The 13,870-nt window shown below is 43.0% G+C and overlaps 1 protein-coding gene across 2 annotated transcripts in view; it reads left to right on the forward strand.

Annotated features, from left to right (window-relative positions):
• The window catches only part of CC2D2A (coiled-coil and C2 domain containing 2A), a 67,126-nt gene that overhangs the window by 24,067 nt on the left and 29,189 nt on the right, over nucleotides 1-13,870 (forward strand). For both annotated transcript variants that reach the window (XM_075260316.1, XM_075260324.1), the window contains exons 14-22: nucleotides 1,591-1,747; nucleotides 1,960-2,192; nucleotides 2,851-3,028; nucleotides 3,372-3,528; nucleotides 6,417-6,558; nucleotides 7,168-7,306; nucleotides 8,150-8,353; nucleotides 9,744-9,836; nucleotides 10,097-10,188. In XM_075260316.1, coding sequence (XP_075116417.1) covers nucleotides 1,591-1,747; nucleotides 1,960-2,192; nucleotides 2,851-3,028; nucleotides 3,372-3,528; nucleotides 6,417-6,558; nucleotides 7,168-7,306; nucleotides 8,150-8,353; nucleotides 9,744-9,836; nucleotides 10,097-10,188 — 1,395 coding nt within the window. The remainder of the gene's footprint in view (nucleotides 1-1,590; nucleotides 1,748-1,959; nucleotides 2,193-2,850; nucleotides 3,029-3,371; nucleotides 3,529-6,416; nucleotides 6,559-7,167; nucleotides 7,307-8,149; nucleotides 8,354-9,743; nucleotides 9,837-10,096; nucleotides 10,189-13,870) is intronic.

Below are 13,870 nucleotides of genomic sequence, written 5' to 3' on the forward strand. Positions count from 1 at the left end.
ATGAATTTTTATGTTTTTTTTATTGATGGAATGAAGCATGTGTCCTAAGAGTAATGTATGTGATGACAACTAGAGTTACCATATAGGAGACATGCAGATGATCTGGAAGCCATTGTGAAGACTGTAATCTAATGCTTAAAATATGTTCAAATAGCTCAATGTGCGTATACTGCCCACATGTTCTTTTGTCACAATGTGTCCGTGTGTTGGAATTTTGCTCAATGCTGATTGTGGGCTTGGCCATGTCTGGGCTTCGACATTGGAGCTACTTACAATAATCTAAGAGTAAGCAGCTCTGTCCTGTGAGCTAAAAGCATGAATGAATTTAGGTCCTCGGTGCCTTACCCAGTTCCTTTCGTAACCCTTTCCTGCATTTTTACATAATGTGCATCCATTTTAGCGATGGCTTGCCGCAAATTGGATACAAAGTTACGCCCAAGAAATGGTGTGGGCATAAGAGCTATGCTGGTGTCCACTGTCGCAGTGGGTGGGATTGGAGATACCCCCGATCTAAGCTGTTTAGTTACTCACCATGGCCAAGTGTCTTTGACTTATAGGTGCTTAGACACAAGAAAGGGACTGCCTAAGTCACCCATCGGTCCCCCACAAGCGATTGGGAAGTATGAACTATGTAGCCAAACCACATAACTAGGGTTGAGCGATCAGAATCGGAAAAGATCGGCAATCGAGTAAATTTCACGATCGCGATTGGAATTCCGATCCCGATCTTTTCCAGCAGGATCAAGGTCGGAGGTTATCTCAAGATCGGCTCAACCCTATTCTTGTATATATCATTAATATGATCGGGGAAGATCGGATCCCGATCAGCGATTGAGCAAATTTCACGATCGGCTGGAAAATGATCGAAAATCGGATTTTAAAAACGATCTTGAAATCTCAAGATCGGCTCAACCCTACACATAACATAAATGTCGGCCACAATGGCAGATTTTTGCCACTACTTGAAAATGATATGCAAACAATTGTTCACAATGGCCAGTCTATTCTCTGGCAATAATCTGACCTTTCGAGGTTGGAAATGCAAGTTGTATGGTTGGTAAAGTGTCATTGTAACGTGTTTCGGACTCACCTTCATTAGACATCTTGCCAGATGAAGAGGTTTTGTGGTCAAACTAGTGGAAAAGGCTTCCACACTCAAGAACAGAAATGTCCATGGATGCCACATCCATGCTTTTCATCCATCCTTTTGTATCGCAGCTTCTCCATGTGTTGAGCAGATCATGATGCTTGAGCCAAAGTTTCCATACTGTGCGGCCACTGCAGTGGAATAAATCTTCCACCATTGTCATCTAGATGTACAAGGCTTGAGCAGAGTACAGGGTGTCATATTTATATAGATTGCATATAGAAAATGGTCTTTAAAACATCTTTTAAAGACATTGCCAACATCAGAATTTTAAGTATTTTGATCTGCCAAGATGGTCGTCTCAGATCTTCATATTAAAAACCATGACCCAAACATGTGCAGAACATGTGGAACGAGCAATGAATGAAAAAGACACTTGGTTGTATAGGAATGTTGTAAAATGTACATGAAATCCAGATACTAAAATCGTCTTTTGTCCTTAGGGAGGAAGTTAATAGGAGAGTTGATGAGGAAGCGTATGAAGATGAAATTCAAGCCGAAATACACGAACTGATGGAAGAGCATACGGAGGAGTATGAGAAGAATCTGAAGCAATACAAACATGATCTTCAGCAATGGAAGGCATGGAGGAGGGCACAGGTATGCAAGATGATTGTCGGAGGGGTGCCCAACCTTTTCTGGACCAAGGATTAATGGTCACTTTGTATTAATTGTAGGGACACCAATCTCTTTGTGTCCTGATGTTTGGGGGTTCTACAGAACAGTATTATGGACTATGGACCTTATAAGGTTATATGTATAGAGTGCAATTGTTTTCTTTGATCTTATATTTTTATTTAACATGTACCTAGAAAATGAAGAGTAAAAAGAAAAAGGAAGGCGTGGAAGATGATGATGAGGCAGATGGTGGACATGTTGGAGAAGAACCCACCAAACCTTTTCCTCCTACTTTGGTGGACAGACATGAGATAGAAGTACAGGTTCGTGATAAGGCAGCTAACATCCGTAGAAGACCTGGAGAACCCATTCTGCATCCTGAATTCAGTCTTTCTGGAGCCATCACCCCCAACAACATGTGTCCAAGGTAACATAAGCTGCCGATACATTTTACATTACGGTAAAACTTAGTTTTAGACTTATTTGGTCTTTCATGTAGATACTTGAGCTATGAGTAACAGATCATTCATTCTCAAAAGTCTTATTTATGGTGGTGTTGATATCAAGACTTTGGGAAAACTTTAAATTGAGAAAGGAACTAGAGCCAAGTAAATAATTTCTATTGGTATTATTATTGGATGTCTCCAGCCAAGAGGTAGTGGTCAAGCAGCTACCATCAGCCATGTTGGCATTCCTGAGGACGCTCTCTGTGTCATTCAGTCACCCAGAGAGTCCAATTATTTCTTTCTGATCAGTTAGGAAAATCATCCTCTCCTTCCATCTTTTATATCACACAGAGATATGCATGACAGAATAAAGTTTAAAAGATTAGGAAACGTTATCTGGTATCCGTGACCAATTGTATTCATCCATCAGGTGACCCTGAGCCATCTTGTGTTTGGAGACCAGTTGTGATGTTGCTGATGGAGGAAGAAGCTAGCTTCTCTTCCTGCTTGGATTTATAGAAATCCATGTACCTTCAATATGGGTGTTAACTATGTGGGAGGGAAAAAAAGGATATTGGAATTTTAACAAACAGTTGTAGCGCCCTGAGAATCCTTACGTTAATTTTTTGTCCATTACAGGGTGGAAGTACTGAGACGTGAAGATCTACAGAAACACTCATTGTTCATCAAGATACTTTTCAACAACAAAGAAGTGTCCAGAACGGTGACAAACCGATTGGGGTCAGACTTCAGAGTCCATCTTGGACAGATTTTCAATTTACAGATTTTTAACTGGCCGGAGAGTATAAAGCTACAGGTACTGGTGACCATAAACTCACAAAAACTAAATATGACTGAGCTGGTTCTTTGGGCCGAACCATCTGAACCCAAAACTAAAAGAATCTTCAGAAGTTCAGCCATCTCTAACACAAACCATACGTGCACCTTCCATACATACTAGTGGGCGGCCAGTCAACAGTCCCACATCTATAGTTGACTACATAGACTTGATGTCAATGGCCTAAGATACAGCTTAGGTTATTTTGAATTTGAAGAACAGTTTCTTGCCAAAATGATGACTAGTCTTTCAATACATCCAACCTTGATATTGTTTGGAATTGTTACAATATGTTCATAAGGTACATGATCTTTTCTTTTAGATCTATGAAACAGTGGGACATGGTGGTAGCATTCTGCTGACTGAGGTTTATATTCCCATCCCCGAGACCACGGCATTAACTGGCAGAGCCCCAGTGGAGGAGATTGAGTTTAGCAGTAACCAGAGGATCATGTATGATCATGAAGGAGTTGGCAGCGGTAAGAGAATATTATATGTTGTATATCATGACATTATTATTAGTTCCATAGATCTGATTTTGGACTTTGATTTGAACAAGATCTGATGAAGGGGTGGACTTTGTAGCCCAAAGGCCCCGAAACACATTATCTACTCTCGAATTTGTCCTTCAATAAACCGTTGCCATATTTCAAGTATCAGCTTTCAATCATTCCATCCACAAGGGATGGTGCGCCCGCCAGGTTTTTTTCGGTGAATCTAGCCCACTTTTTGTTGATGACATTATTGAAGTCATTCTAGTCTCTGAGGTTTGGGTAAGCCATATTTGTCTTTGTCCTTCACCGAATGAGATGGTAGGATGCATATACCATCTGTGTAGACAAGTGCATAGCTAACATAGAGGCAAACCAAGTTGCAGCGATGGGGTCCATAGAGACGGGGCCCAAACTTGTTTGGCTAAACCCCGTAGGCTCTTTTCATCTGGCAGTAAAATGGCCACATGTTAAGTTTTTGGTGACCTAAGTTTGGTAGAACCATTGGGGGTTCTGCATGTTCCTGTGATACAGACACTAAAATGTGGCCCTATTATGACTGTGTGAAAGGGTCCATATTATAAGAATGGTTAGAGGCTCTACAGAGATACCCTGGTTATATTCACATGCTGCAGATTTCATAAGAACTCGGGTCCTCCTTCTTGTGGCCTAAACGCATCATCTGAGGCTGATCTTTATAGCGGCTTTTTGGCCAACATGAACCATAACTGGGCAAGTTTCTAAGTGTTGCAATACAATCTAGATGTCTGCTTACAATCCTGTATCTATAAGTCTAAGAAATGCTTTCAAAGACCAACATAAAAATGCATTGTACATATGTTTTTTTGGGTTAGCAAGGGGGGAAAAAAAAATCAGTTTTGCGTTCCTCAGGATGGACTACATTACATGTAAATATGGTTCTGGGTCTTTCTCTGACATAACATTAATCCCATCCGTACAATAATGACTGGATCAGATGGAAACCTCATTGTTATGTGTCTGGTGATCTGCTATTGTCTGGACAGATATATGATAGCGCTGGCAACGGAACAGTGACAGCCAAGAACCTGTTTTATGGAATAAATATCATCATCGAAATTGGCAAAGTCTGGACCAATAATAGCTTCCAACAACTTTATACTCTTTATAATAACTTCATACTTTTTATTGTTCTTTATCCATCTGTGACTCATAGGGTTTTCTTTACCCAGGCCATTGCCCTAAGCCATGTGTCTAAATGCCATGGTGGTCTCCGTGAGCCTGAGCCTGAGGGGCTAATGCTTCGCCAACTACAATCCTGTACTCAGTCATATCTTTATACAAGAGACGTATCGCCAATTTTTTAATGTGCTTATGGCATATAATGAAATATATCACTATCATATTCTAAACTGTTCTTATAGAGGTGTTATCTTCTATTGTAATACTGTGTGCTTTGACAGTGATGGAAATGAGGTGATTGCTGCAAAGAAAACCCCTTTAGAATCTATTAATAGGTTTCGATACCAGAATTAAAATTGTAAAATTGTAGAATATAGAGTGTGAAAAATAATATTTATCAAAAATTCTTACAAAAATATGTTTCACATAAAAACTCGGTTAAAAAAAATAGGCCATTTTTGGTGACTCTTTAAGACAGGATCTAAGAATGGCGATAAACTTTAGATTAGCCAAAAATTTGCCTCTCTTGACCCTCCTTCCTTACATGTGCATGCTCGGAACTGCCAAGTGTGCATGTGTTCTCAATAGGAAGAGGAGAATAAGGGTATGGTAACAATTTTTCAGGTTCTTAGGCAAAACATTGAAATTCTGAGTCCATGGCCACTCCCAAGATCTCAATACAATTGAGAATATGTGGTTAGTCCTAAAAAAAAAAAAAAAAAAAAAAAAAAAGGAGGGAGGGGGGTGGACAAAAACCCCACAGAAATTGTGATAGATTCCAAGCACTAGTTAGGTAACAATGGGTGTTAACGGTCCAGTTGATGCATAGTATACATGTCTTTCTGATCTGTCTCCTGTTTGCGTGGGTACAAGTTTTCTGGTTGACTTGTACGCCCCTTTAAATTCATACTTTGACGGATAATTTTAGGAAAAAAGCCCAAAATCTCTCCCAGACTTGCAGATGCAGTTGATCCATCTACAAGGGTCAGGGGTCGGACACCGTCATTTATCTCCATTACACAAGCGTGAAATACAGGAAGAGATAAATCAGACACCACTGCGCTGTATGAATTGTTACTTACTGGGAACCATACTGACATGATAAGAGAAATGTATAGGGGTAAATGATGGGCTGGAGATCACCAGATCATCAACAGATCATCTGTCACACCCAGCAGTATATAGAGGAGCCCATGTCCAAACGCCTCATCCCGGAGACAGCTGCAGGTCTGCTAGCAATTTCTACATTTTTGGAGGCTCAGACAATGGAATATACATATATGTTCCTTAGGAATCTGTGGCTTTAGTAATGGTTTTTGATCGTGATCATCCTGAGAAGGACCATATGTCCAATCCTACTAATGGATCCACGGATTAGGACCATATTGAAGCCTGGGGTTTGGCTCATAATGAGTTAATTTGATAGGTTTTTAGGAATAGGACTCGTTTTTACTTTCATATTATGCATCTGTTACTTCTTACAGGGTGTCCCATGGCAGGCAACCCATGTCTGCACATAATTCCAGAATCACTTCATTACTAGTGTAAGAGTATGTAAGTCCCTTTATTGTCCCCTGCTCCAATTCCTTAATAAGACTTGCACCCTTGGCAGATAATCCCCATCATCTTCCTGGTGGATTGGCTGAGGATGGGAGTACACGTCACAGGGTGACCAAGGCCATGCATTTTAATTCATCCCCTCTTATATTTTGTAGATGTTCCCTTCTCCTTTGAGGCTGATGGGAGTAATAAGGTGGCTTTGATGACATCCGGAAAAGTTGCGTACTGTGTATCCTGGGCAGTGGGGGAGAATGGGGTGCCACTGGTTCCCCCTCTTTCACAGCAAAATGTTCAGAGGTAAGTCTGCGCCTTACAAGTCCGTATCTCTTATTGTAATTTTTAATAGATATTGTAATACGTTCCAGATCATGTGCCCCCAAACTGGAGGAACTCTTCACAAGCTCACGTCAGGGAGCTTTTCCCATGTATACATTAACCATTCAGACAAGCCACATTATGAAAAGACTCTTATAGAGAGCCTAAGAGTCACAAATAATGAAATTCTGACTGTCTGCCACTGCCACAAGGGGGAGCTTATTGCATATAGATTTATACAGATCGCAGGAAGCTCCCTCTAGTGGTGGCAGTCTGCTGTTTAAATATGTGGATTATTATAGCTAGTGACGAGTGAGTAGTATTCGATCGAATACCTCGCCGGCATAGGTATGTGTGTAATCGACCAAACACCAAGGAGTTAAATGCATCGATATTCGAAGTGTTTCCTATGCCGGCGAGGTATTCGGTTGAATACTACTCGCTCATCACTAATTATAGCTAAATAATTGATGGAATTGATGACTTGTACTTACAATAATTAAGAAAATTGGATTATCCTCAGAGGTCTGGAGGTTACGTATAGGCTTCTTCTGTGTCCTTTATTATAACAGTAATATATTTCAATAACAGGGCCTTAAACAACATGGATGCCGTGTCTTGTATTGGAGCTTCTGGGCTGACTGACATGAAGAAGCTGGCCAAGTGGGCTGCAGAATCCAAGCTTGATCCCAATGATCCGAACAATGCAGCTCTTATGCAAGTAATAACGGTGAGATACAGGACGTCATTTCAGAATTTGTCTACTGCACTGGTGTCAAACACAAGGCCCGTGGCCTAGGGCCGCCTTAATAGTGAACCAGGCCTCCATTTGGCCAGAACGTCCCCAGCACTTTATAGCCATCACTATTGGGGGACTATTACCTGTAGGGTGGGATAATTAAGATACTGTTACCTATGTGAGTGCTATATCCTAAAGGGGGTGGATAATTAGAATACTATTACCTACAGGGGGACTATTACCTGTAAGGAAGGGGGGTAATTAGGACACTATTACCAATGTGGGGGAAACACTATTGCGTATGGGGGACTATAAATTGAAGGCATAATTAAGATAGTATTGCCTGTAGGGATGATAATAATTAGGATACTATTACCTGTGGGGGGACTATTGCCTGTAGGGGGAAATAATTAGGATACTGTTACGTATAGGGGCTATTACCTGTAAAGGGGGGGTTGCTAGGACACTATTACCTATGTGTGTGTGTGTGTGTGGGGGGGGGGACACTATTACGTAGGGACAATTAGAATAGTATTGCCTATGGGGGAGACATTTACCTGTAGGGATGATAATAATTAGGATACTATTACCTATTTAGGGACTATTACCTGTCTGAGGGTAATAGGACTCAATTACCTATGTATGTGTATGTAGGGGGGGATACTATTACCTATGGGGGTACAATTACCTGTAGGGTAGATGATTAGGATACTGTTACCTATAGGGGGGCTTTTTCCTGTAGGGTAGATGTTTAGGATACTATTACTTATAAGGGGGGACTGTTACCTGTAGATTTGTTTCCTTATTTTGGTGCACATTTTGTACACATTGTAGATTGCAAACAGCGGGGATACTTACATCCCGGAGTTCTTCAGACTTGAACAGTTGCAGAAAGAGTTTGACTTTGTGTCAGATGAAGACCTCAGGAGGTCAAAGCGCTTCCGTCTTCTACAGCTCCGGAACCAGGAAGTGGCAGAATTCCGAAACTACAGCATGGTGCCCATAAAGGAGCGAGAAATTCCAGACAAGATATTTGTGGTAAAAAATATTCAATTATGTTCCCCTTTAAACCATGGTGTTATCTTTGCGTAGACTGACCATGTGATGTATAAGGTCATTTGTTTCATATGGTAGACCCGATCAGAGGTCATATAATATATAGCATCATATCTTTTAACTCTTATCGGCATTGTATAATTTGTCAGTCATGGCACCTCTGATGATAGATATAGAAGATATCAGAGACTGATAGGATATTTTATTAAGGTCCCAATGTTCTGTGCAGGAGGGGGAGTAGATAAGCTGTGACATCATCTTTTGTCAATATTAGATGCAATGATGGGTCAGAGGTTATGTCTTTAGAGGTGTTAACTTCTATTGTAATACTATATGTTTTGACAGTGATGGAAATGAGGTAACTGCTGTAAAGAAACCCCCCTACAGAACCTATTATTAGGCTTACTCTAGGTTCACACTTGCGCCTGATATCTATCCGCTGCCAAAAAGAAACAATAGTTTGGTCCAGTGGCTACCCGAATCTGTCTTTTTAGATATATTGGTCAATGGGTGTCTGTCAAAAAAACTGACTGTGTCCATTTTTGACAATTCCTTTTGTTTTCCCCCTTCTTCATTCTGAGCGTGTGCAGAGGGAAAACTGGATTGCAAAACAGACACAAACAGGTTATTATCTGTAACCCGTTTGCATCCGCCTTCCATAGACCTCAATGTTAAAGGGATTCTACCATTAAAACACATTTTTTTCTCGTTGACACATGGGAATAGCCTTAAGGAAGGCTATTATTCTCCTACCTTTTGATGTCTTCTCTGCGCCACCATTCCAAAGAAATCCCGGTTTTCGTCAGTATGCAAATGAGTTGTTGAGTCAAATTGAGTCTCACAGCACTGAGGGCGGGCCCCAGCGCTCAAACAGCACTGGGAGCATCCCCAATGCTGCGAGAAAACTCTCCAGCGCCACCTCCATCTTCTTCAGGAATGTTCTCTTCACACGTCTTCTTCCGGCACGGGTGGTCAAACTTGTAGGCCTAAATTATGCAACCCAACAACAAGGTATACGCCCTATTGGCAACTTCAAATAAGACATACTGATAGGGAATGTAGATTGTGAGGCCTATATGGGACAGTGACTGTCAATGTCTGTAAAGCGCTGCGGAATATTATGGCGCTATATAGGTATGCTTAATAAATAAGTTACTTGATCTAGCACTAGTGTGCCCTCTTGTGGTGGGACCTCATAGTTGTCAGAATCTTGAATAATCTGATGGACCAATCCAACCCTAACTGCAAACTGACTGCTACAGAACATAAGAAGTAACCAAAGCATAAAAATATGGTCAGAAAATGTGGATTTATTTTTTTATGTTGTTTTTTTGGTATCAGGTTTCATTTTCCTTTTTCTGTAATATTTTAGGAATATGAGAAGAAATTACGGGACCAGGATGTGAGCACGGCAGAAACACATTTAGATACGCATAGGATTATGGTGGCCAAATATCTCCACAAGGTAATTACTGTCTAGTAAATGAGCGCGCACGCAGGGTGATGCAGCAGAGCTGAAATTGTCATGTAACACATCTGGATGAATCGTGAAGCTCTCCACTGCTACGTAACACATGATATTTGAATTTTGGAAAAATAACAGTGATTGACCCCCATTTTGCCATGTGTGACACAAGGCAAAGGGAGCCTTGGGTGATGTATTTGTAGCACGCACTTCGGTGTTTTCTATAAGTGACGTCTCATTTTTATGTTTCTTGTTGTCAGGTTAGGGAATCTGTGATAAATCGGTTCCTGATAGCCAAGCATCATTTTATTCTTTCTGACCTGGTTGTTGAAGAAGAGATCCCCAGTCTTGGGTAAGAGTTGTATTTGTATCCCATCATTTACTACAAAGGGTTAATAGTCATTGCTTTGGTTGTCCAATATGATTTTTGAAGAAAATTTTGGCCAGAAAATGTAGTAAATTAAACATGGGCACATCCAATACAATATGAGACCCAACTTATAGTCTTATACTTGCGTGTGTAGGGTGTACGGCCCATGGGCCAAATCTAGCCTGCAACCTCGTGTATTGTGGCCTGCTGGTAGAGCCACATCTGCCAGGCGGTAGATCAGAGTTCCTAAGGACGCAGCGCTGGCAAGCAGATCGGGTGCAGACAGTGAGTGCAAAGTCACACAGCCGTGGCCTACAAATTTCACCCGTACCCCTGATGCCACCTGTGAGGAGCTGCATCCCCCCGTGCTCTGAACTGGACTATTGTAGTTGCTGAGCAGTGATGTGGGGCCACTATTGGGGCACTATTAAAGTAATATTACCCCTCGCAGGTAATAGAATAACTTATAGAGGAGCACTGTTATGGTTGTCTTCAGCGGGCTAGAAATGTAACTACATCTAACTACAGTCATACAGCCCTTTAAAGACAATTATAAGGCTGATGCGGCCCTCAGTGAAAATGAGTTGGACACCCTTGGTGCGGATTTGTGTGTGTAATGCTGAGAAAATAGGGAGGGGGTCACTTCAGAGAATCATATGTCAGATATTATAAAGCATAAAACTTGCTTCTGGTGTCGAAAGAGGAGATTAGTCACCGATCCCTCAAACAGCTTCCGCCACATTGAGTCCTGGAACACAATGGATTCTGGATGGAGAGCAGATAATGGAGTGCTGAGGATAGGTGAGTATGTACTTTACTTTTTTTTTTTTTTTTTTTTTGCTTCGAATTCTGGTCAATCCCTTTAGGGCTCGTTCACACGGAGTAAACGTGCCGCGCGTTTACGGCGCGTGTACGCCGCGTTTTTTTACGGTGTGCGATTACGCCGCGTTAACGCCGCGTTACGTGGCGTTAATGCGGCGTAATCGCGCACCATAAAAAAACGCGGCGTACACGCGCCGTAAACGCGCCACAATGCGCGGCACGTTTACTCCGTGTGAACGAGCCCTTACTCCAAGCTCAGCTTCTCTCCTCTATCATATAATCCTATATATCACAGAGCTCAGCTTCTCTCCTCTATCATATAACCCTATATATCACAGAGCTCAGCTTCTCTCCTCTATCATATAACCCTATATATCACAGAGCTTAGCTTCTCTCCTCTATCATATAACCCTATATATCACAGAGCTCAGCTTCTCTCCTCTATCATATAACCCTATATATCACATAGCTCAGCTTCTCTCCTCTATCATATAACCCAATATATCACAGAGCTCAGCTTCTCTCCTCCATCATATAACCTATATATCACAGAGCTCAGCTTCTCTCCTCTATCATATAACCCTATATATCACAGAACTCAGCTTCTCTCCTCTATCATATAACCCTATATATCACAGAGCTCAGCTTCTCTCCTCTATCATATAACCCTATATATCACAGAGCTCAGCTTCTCTCCTCTATCATATAATCCTATATATCACAGAGCTCAGCTTCTCTCCTCTATCATATAATCCTATATATCACAGAGCTCAGCTTCTCTCCTCTATCATATAATCCTATATATCACAGAGCTCAGCTTCTCTCCTCTATCATATAATCCTATATATCACAGAGCTCAGCTTCTCTCCTCTATCATATAATCCTATATATCACAGAGCTCAGCTTCTCTCCTCTATCATATAATCCTATATATCACAGAGCTCAGCTTCTCTCCTCTATGATATAATCCTATATATCACAGAGCTCAGCTTCTCTCCTCTATCATATAATCCTATATATCACAGAGCTCAGCTTCTCTCCTCTATCATATAACCCTATATATCACAGAGCTCAGCTTCTCTCCCTCTATCATATATACCTATATACAGGGCCGCCGATAGGCCAGTACTACTGCTACTGGCGTCAGGGGCCCGGTCAAATTGAAAAATGGGGGGGGGGCCCGGTTTTGGCCCGCCACCGTGTACTGGCGCCCGTAGCAGTCATTGTATGTCCTATTTCAACTCAGATCTGCATCCAGAGGACGCAGATCTGAGTTGAAGACATCGCGGCTGAAGCAAGGAGCTGACACAGCTTCACCGCTGCGCGCCTCTCTCGCTGACACATATGCGGCTGAAGCGAAGAGCTGACCTGTGTCAGCTCCTTGCTTCGCCGCCGCCGCTGCTACTGGCTTGTAGACGCGATGTGATGATGTCACATCGCGTCTACAACTGTGCGCCAGTGAGAGAGAGGCGCGCAGAGAGCTGCGAGGGAACAAAGGAGAAGGTAAGTGTAATGTCGTGTACGCTGAGGTGGAACGTGAAACTGGGGGCAGATGAAGGAGAGGACGGCATGACACTGGGGGCAGATGAAGGAGAGGACGGCATGACACTGGGGGCAGAGATGGAGAGGACGGCATGACACTGGGGGCAGAGATGGAGAGGACGGCATGACACTGGGGGCAGAGATGGAGAGGACGGCATGACACTGGGGGCAGAGATGGGGTGACATGACACTGGGAGCAGAGATGTGGGGACATGAATCTGGGGGCAAAGATGTGGAGACATGAATCTGGGGGCAGAGATGGAGAGGACGGCATGACACTGGGAGCAGAGATGGAGGGGACATGAATCTGGGGGCAGAGATGGAGGGACATGACACTGGGGGCAGAGATGGAGGGACATGAATCTGGGGGCAGAGATGGAGGGGACATGAATATGGGGGCAGAGATGGAGGGGACATGAATATGGGGGCAGAGATGGAGGGGACATGAATATGGGAGCAAAGATGGAGGGGACATGAATATGGGGGCAGAGATGGAGGGGACATGAATATGGGGGCAGAGATGGAGGGGACATGAATATGGGGGCAGTGATGGAGGGGACATGAATATGGGGGCAGAGATGGAGGGGACATGAATCTGGGGCAGAGATGGAGGGGACATGAATCTGGGGGCAGAAATGGAGGGGACATGAATCTGGGGGCAGAGATGGAGGGGACATGAATCTGGGGGCAGAGATGGAGGGGACATGAATCTGGGGGCAGAGATGGAGGGACATGAATCTGGGGGCAGAGATGGAGGGACATGAATCTGGGGGCAGAGATGGGGGGCATGAATCGGGGTAGAGATGGGGGACATGAAACTGGGGACAGAGATGGAGGGGACATGAAACTGGGGGCAGAGATGGAAGGGGGACATGAAACTGGGGGCAGATGAAGGGTGTATCTGAAGCTGGGGGAGAGATAGAGGGGGGACATATAATGTACGGGTGACTGTAGGAGGATTATACTGTGTGCGGGCACATGAAAAATTAATGAGAATGGGCGGAGTCAACATAACAGTGGGCAAAGTGCGCCGCATATTTTGTCCCTCTTTTGGTTCTTCAAAAGTTGGGAGGTATGGGTACAGGGGGCAATGGAAAGATGTTAGAAGGTGGATGGGGGGAGGGGGGATTGTTGGGGCATCGGGTGTGCGGCACTGTGGAGAGGGAACTGGGGCAATAATATATAATATTTAAGTTTTTAGCTGGAGAACTACAAAGCACACAAGACCTCCAAAGGTATGAGTGCTTTGTATTAATAATGATGTACTAGCCTAGCAGCCTGTTTGGGGGTGGGACTTTCA

Source organism: Leptodactylus fuscus, chromosome 1 (genome assembly GCF_031893055.1).
Source record: "Leptodactylus fuscus isolate aLepFus1 chromosome 1, aLepFus1.hap2, whole genome shotgun sequence".
Lineage (NCBI taxonomy): Eukaryota > Metazoa > Chordata > Amphibia > Anura > Leptodactylidae > Leptodactylus > Leptodactylus fuscus.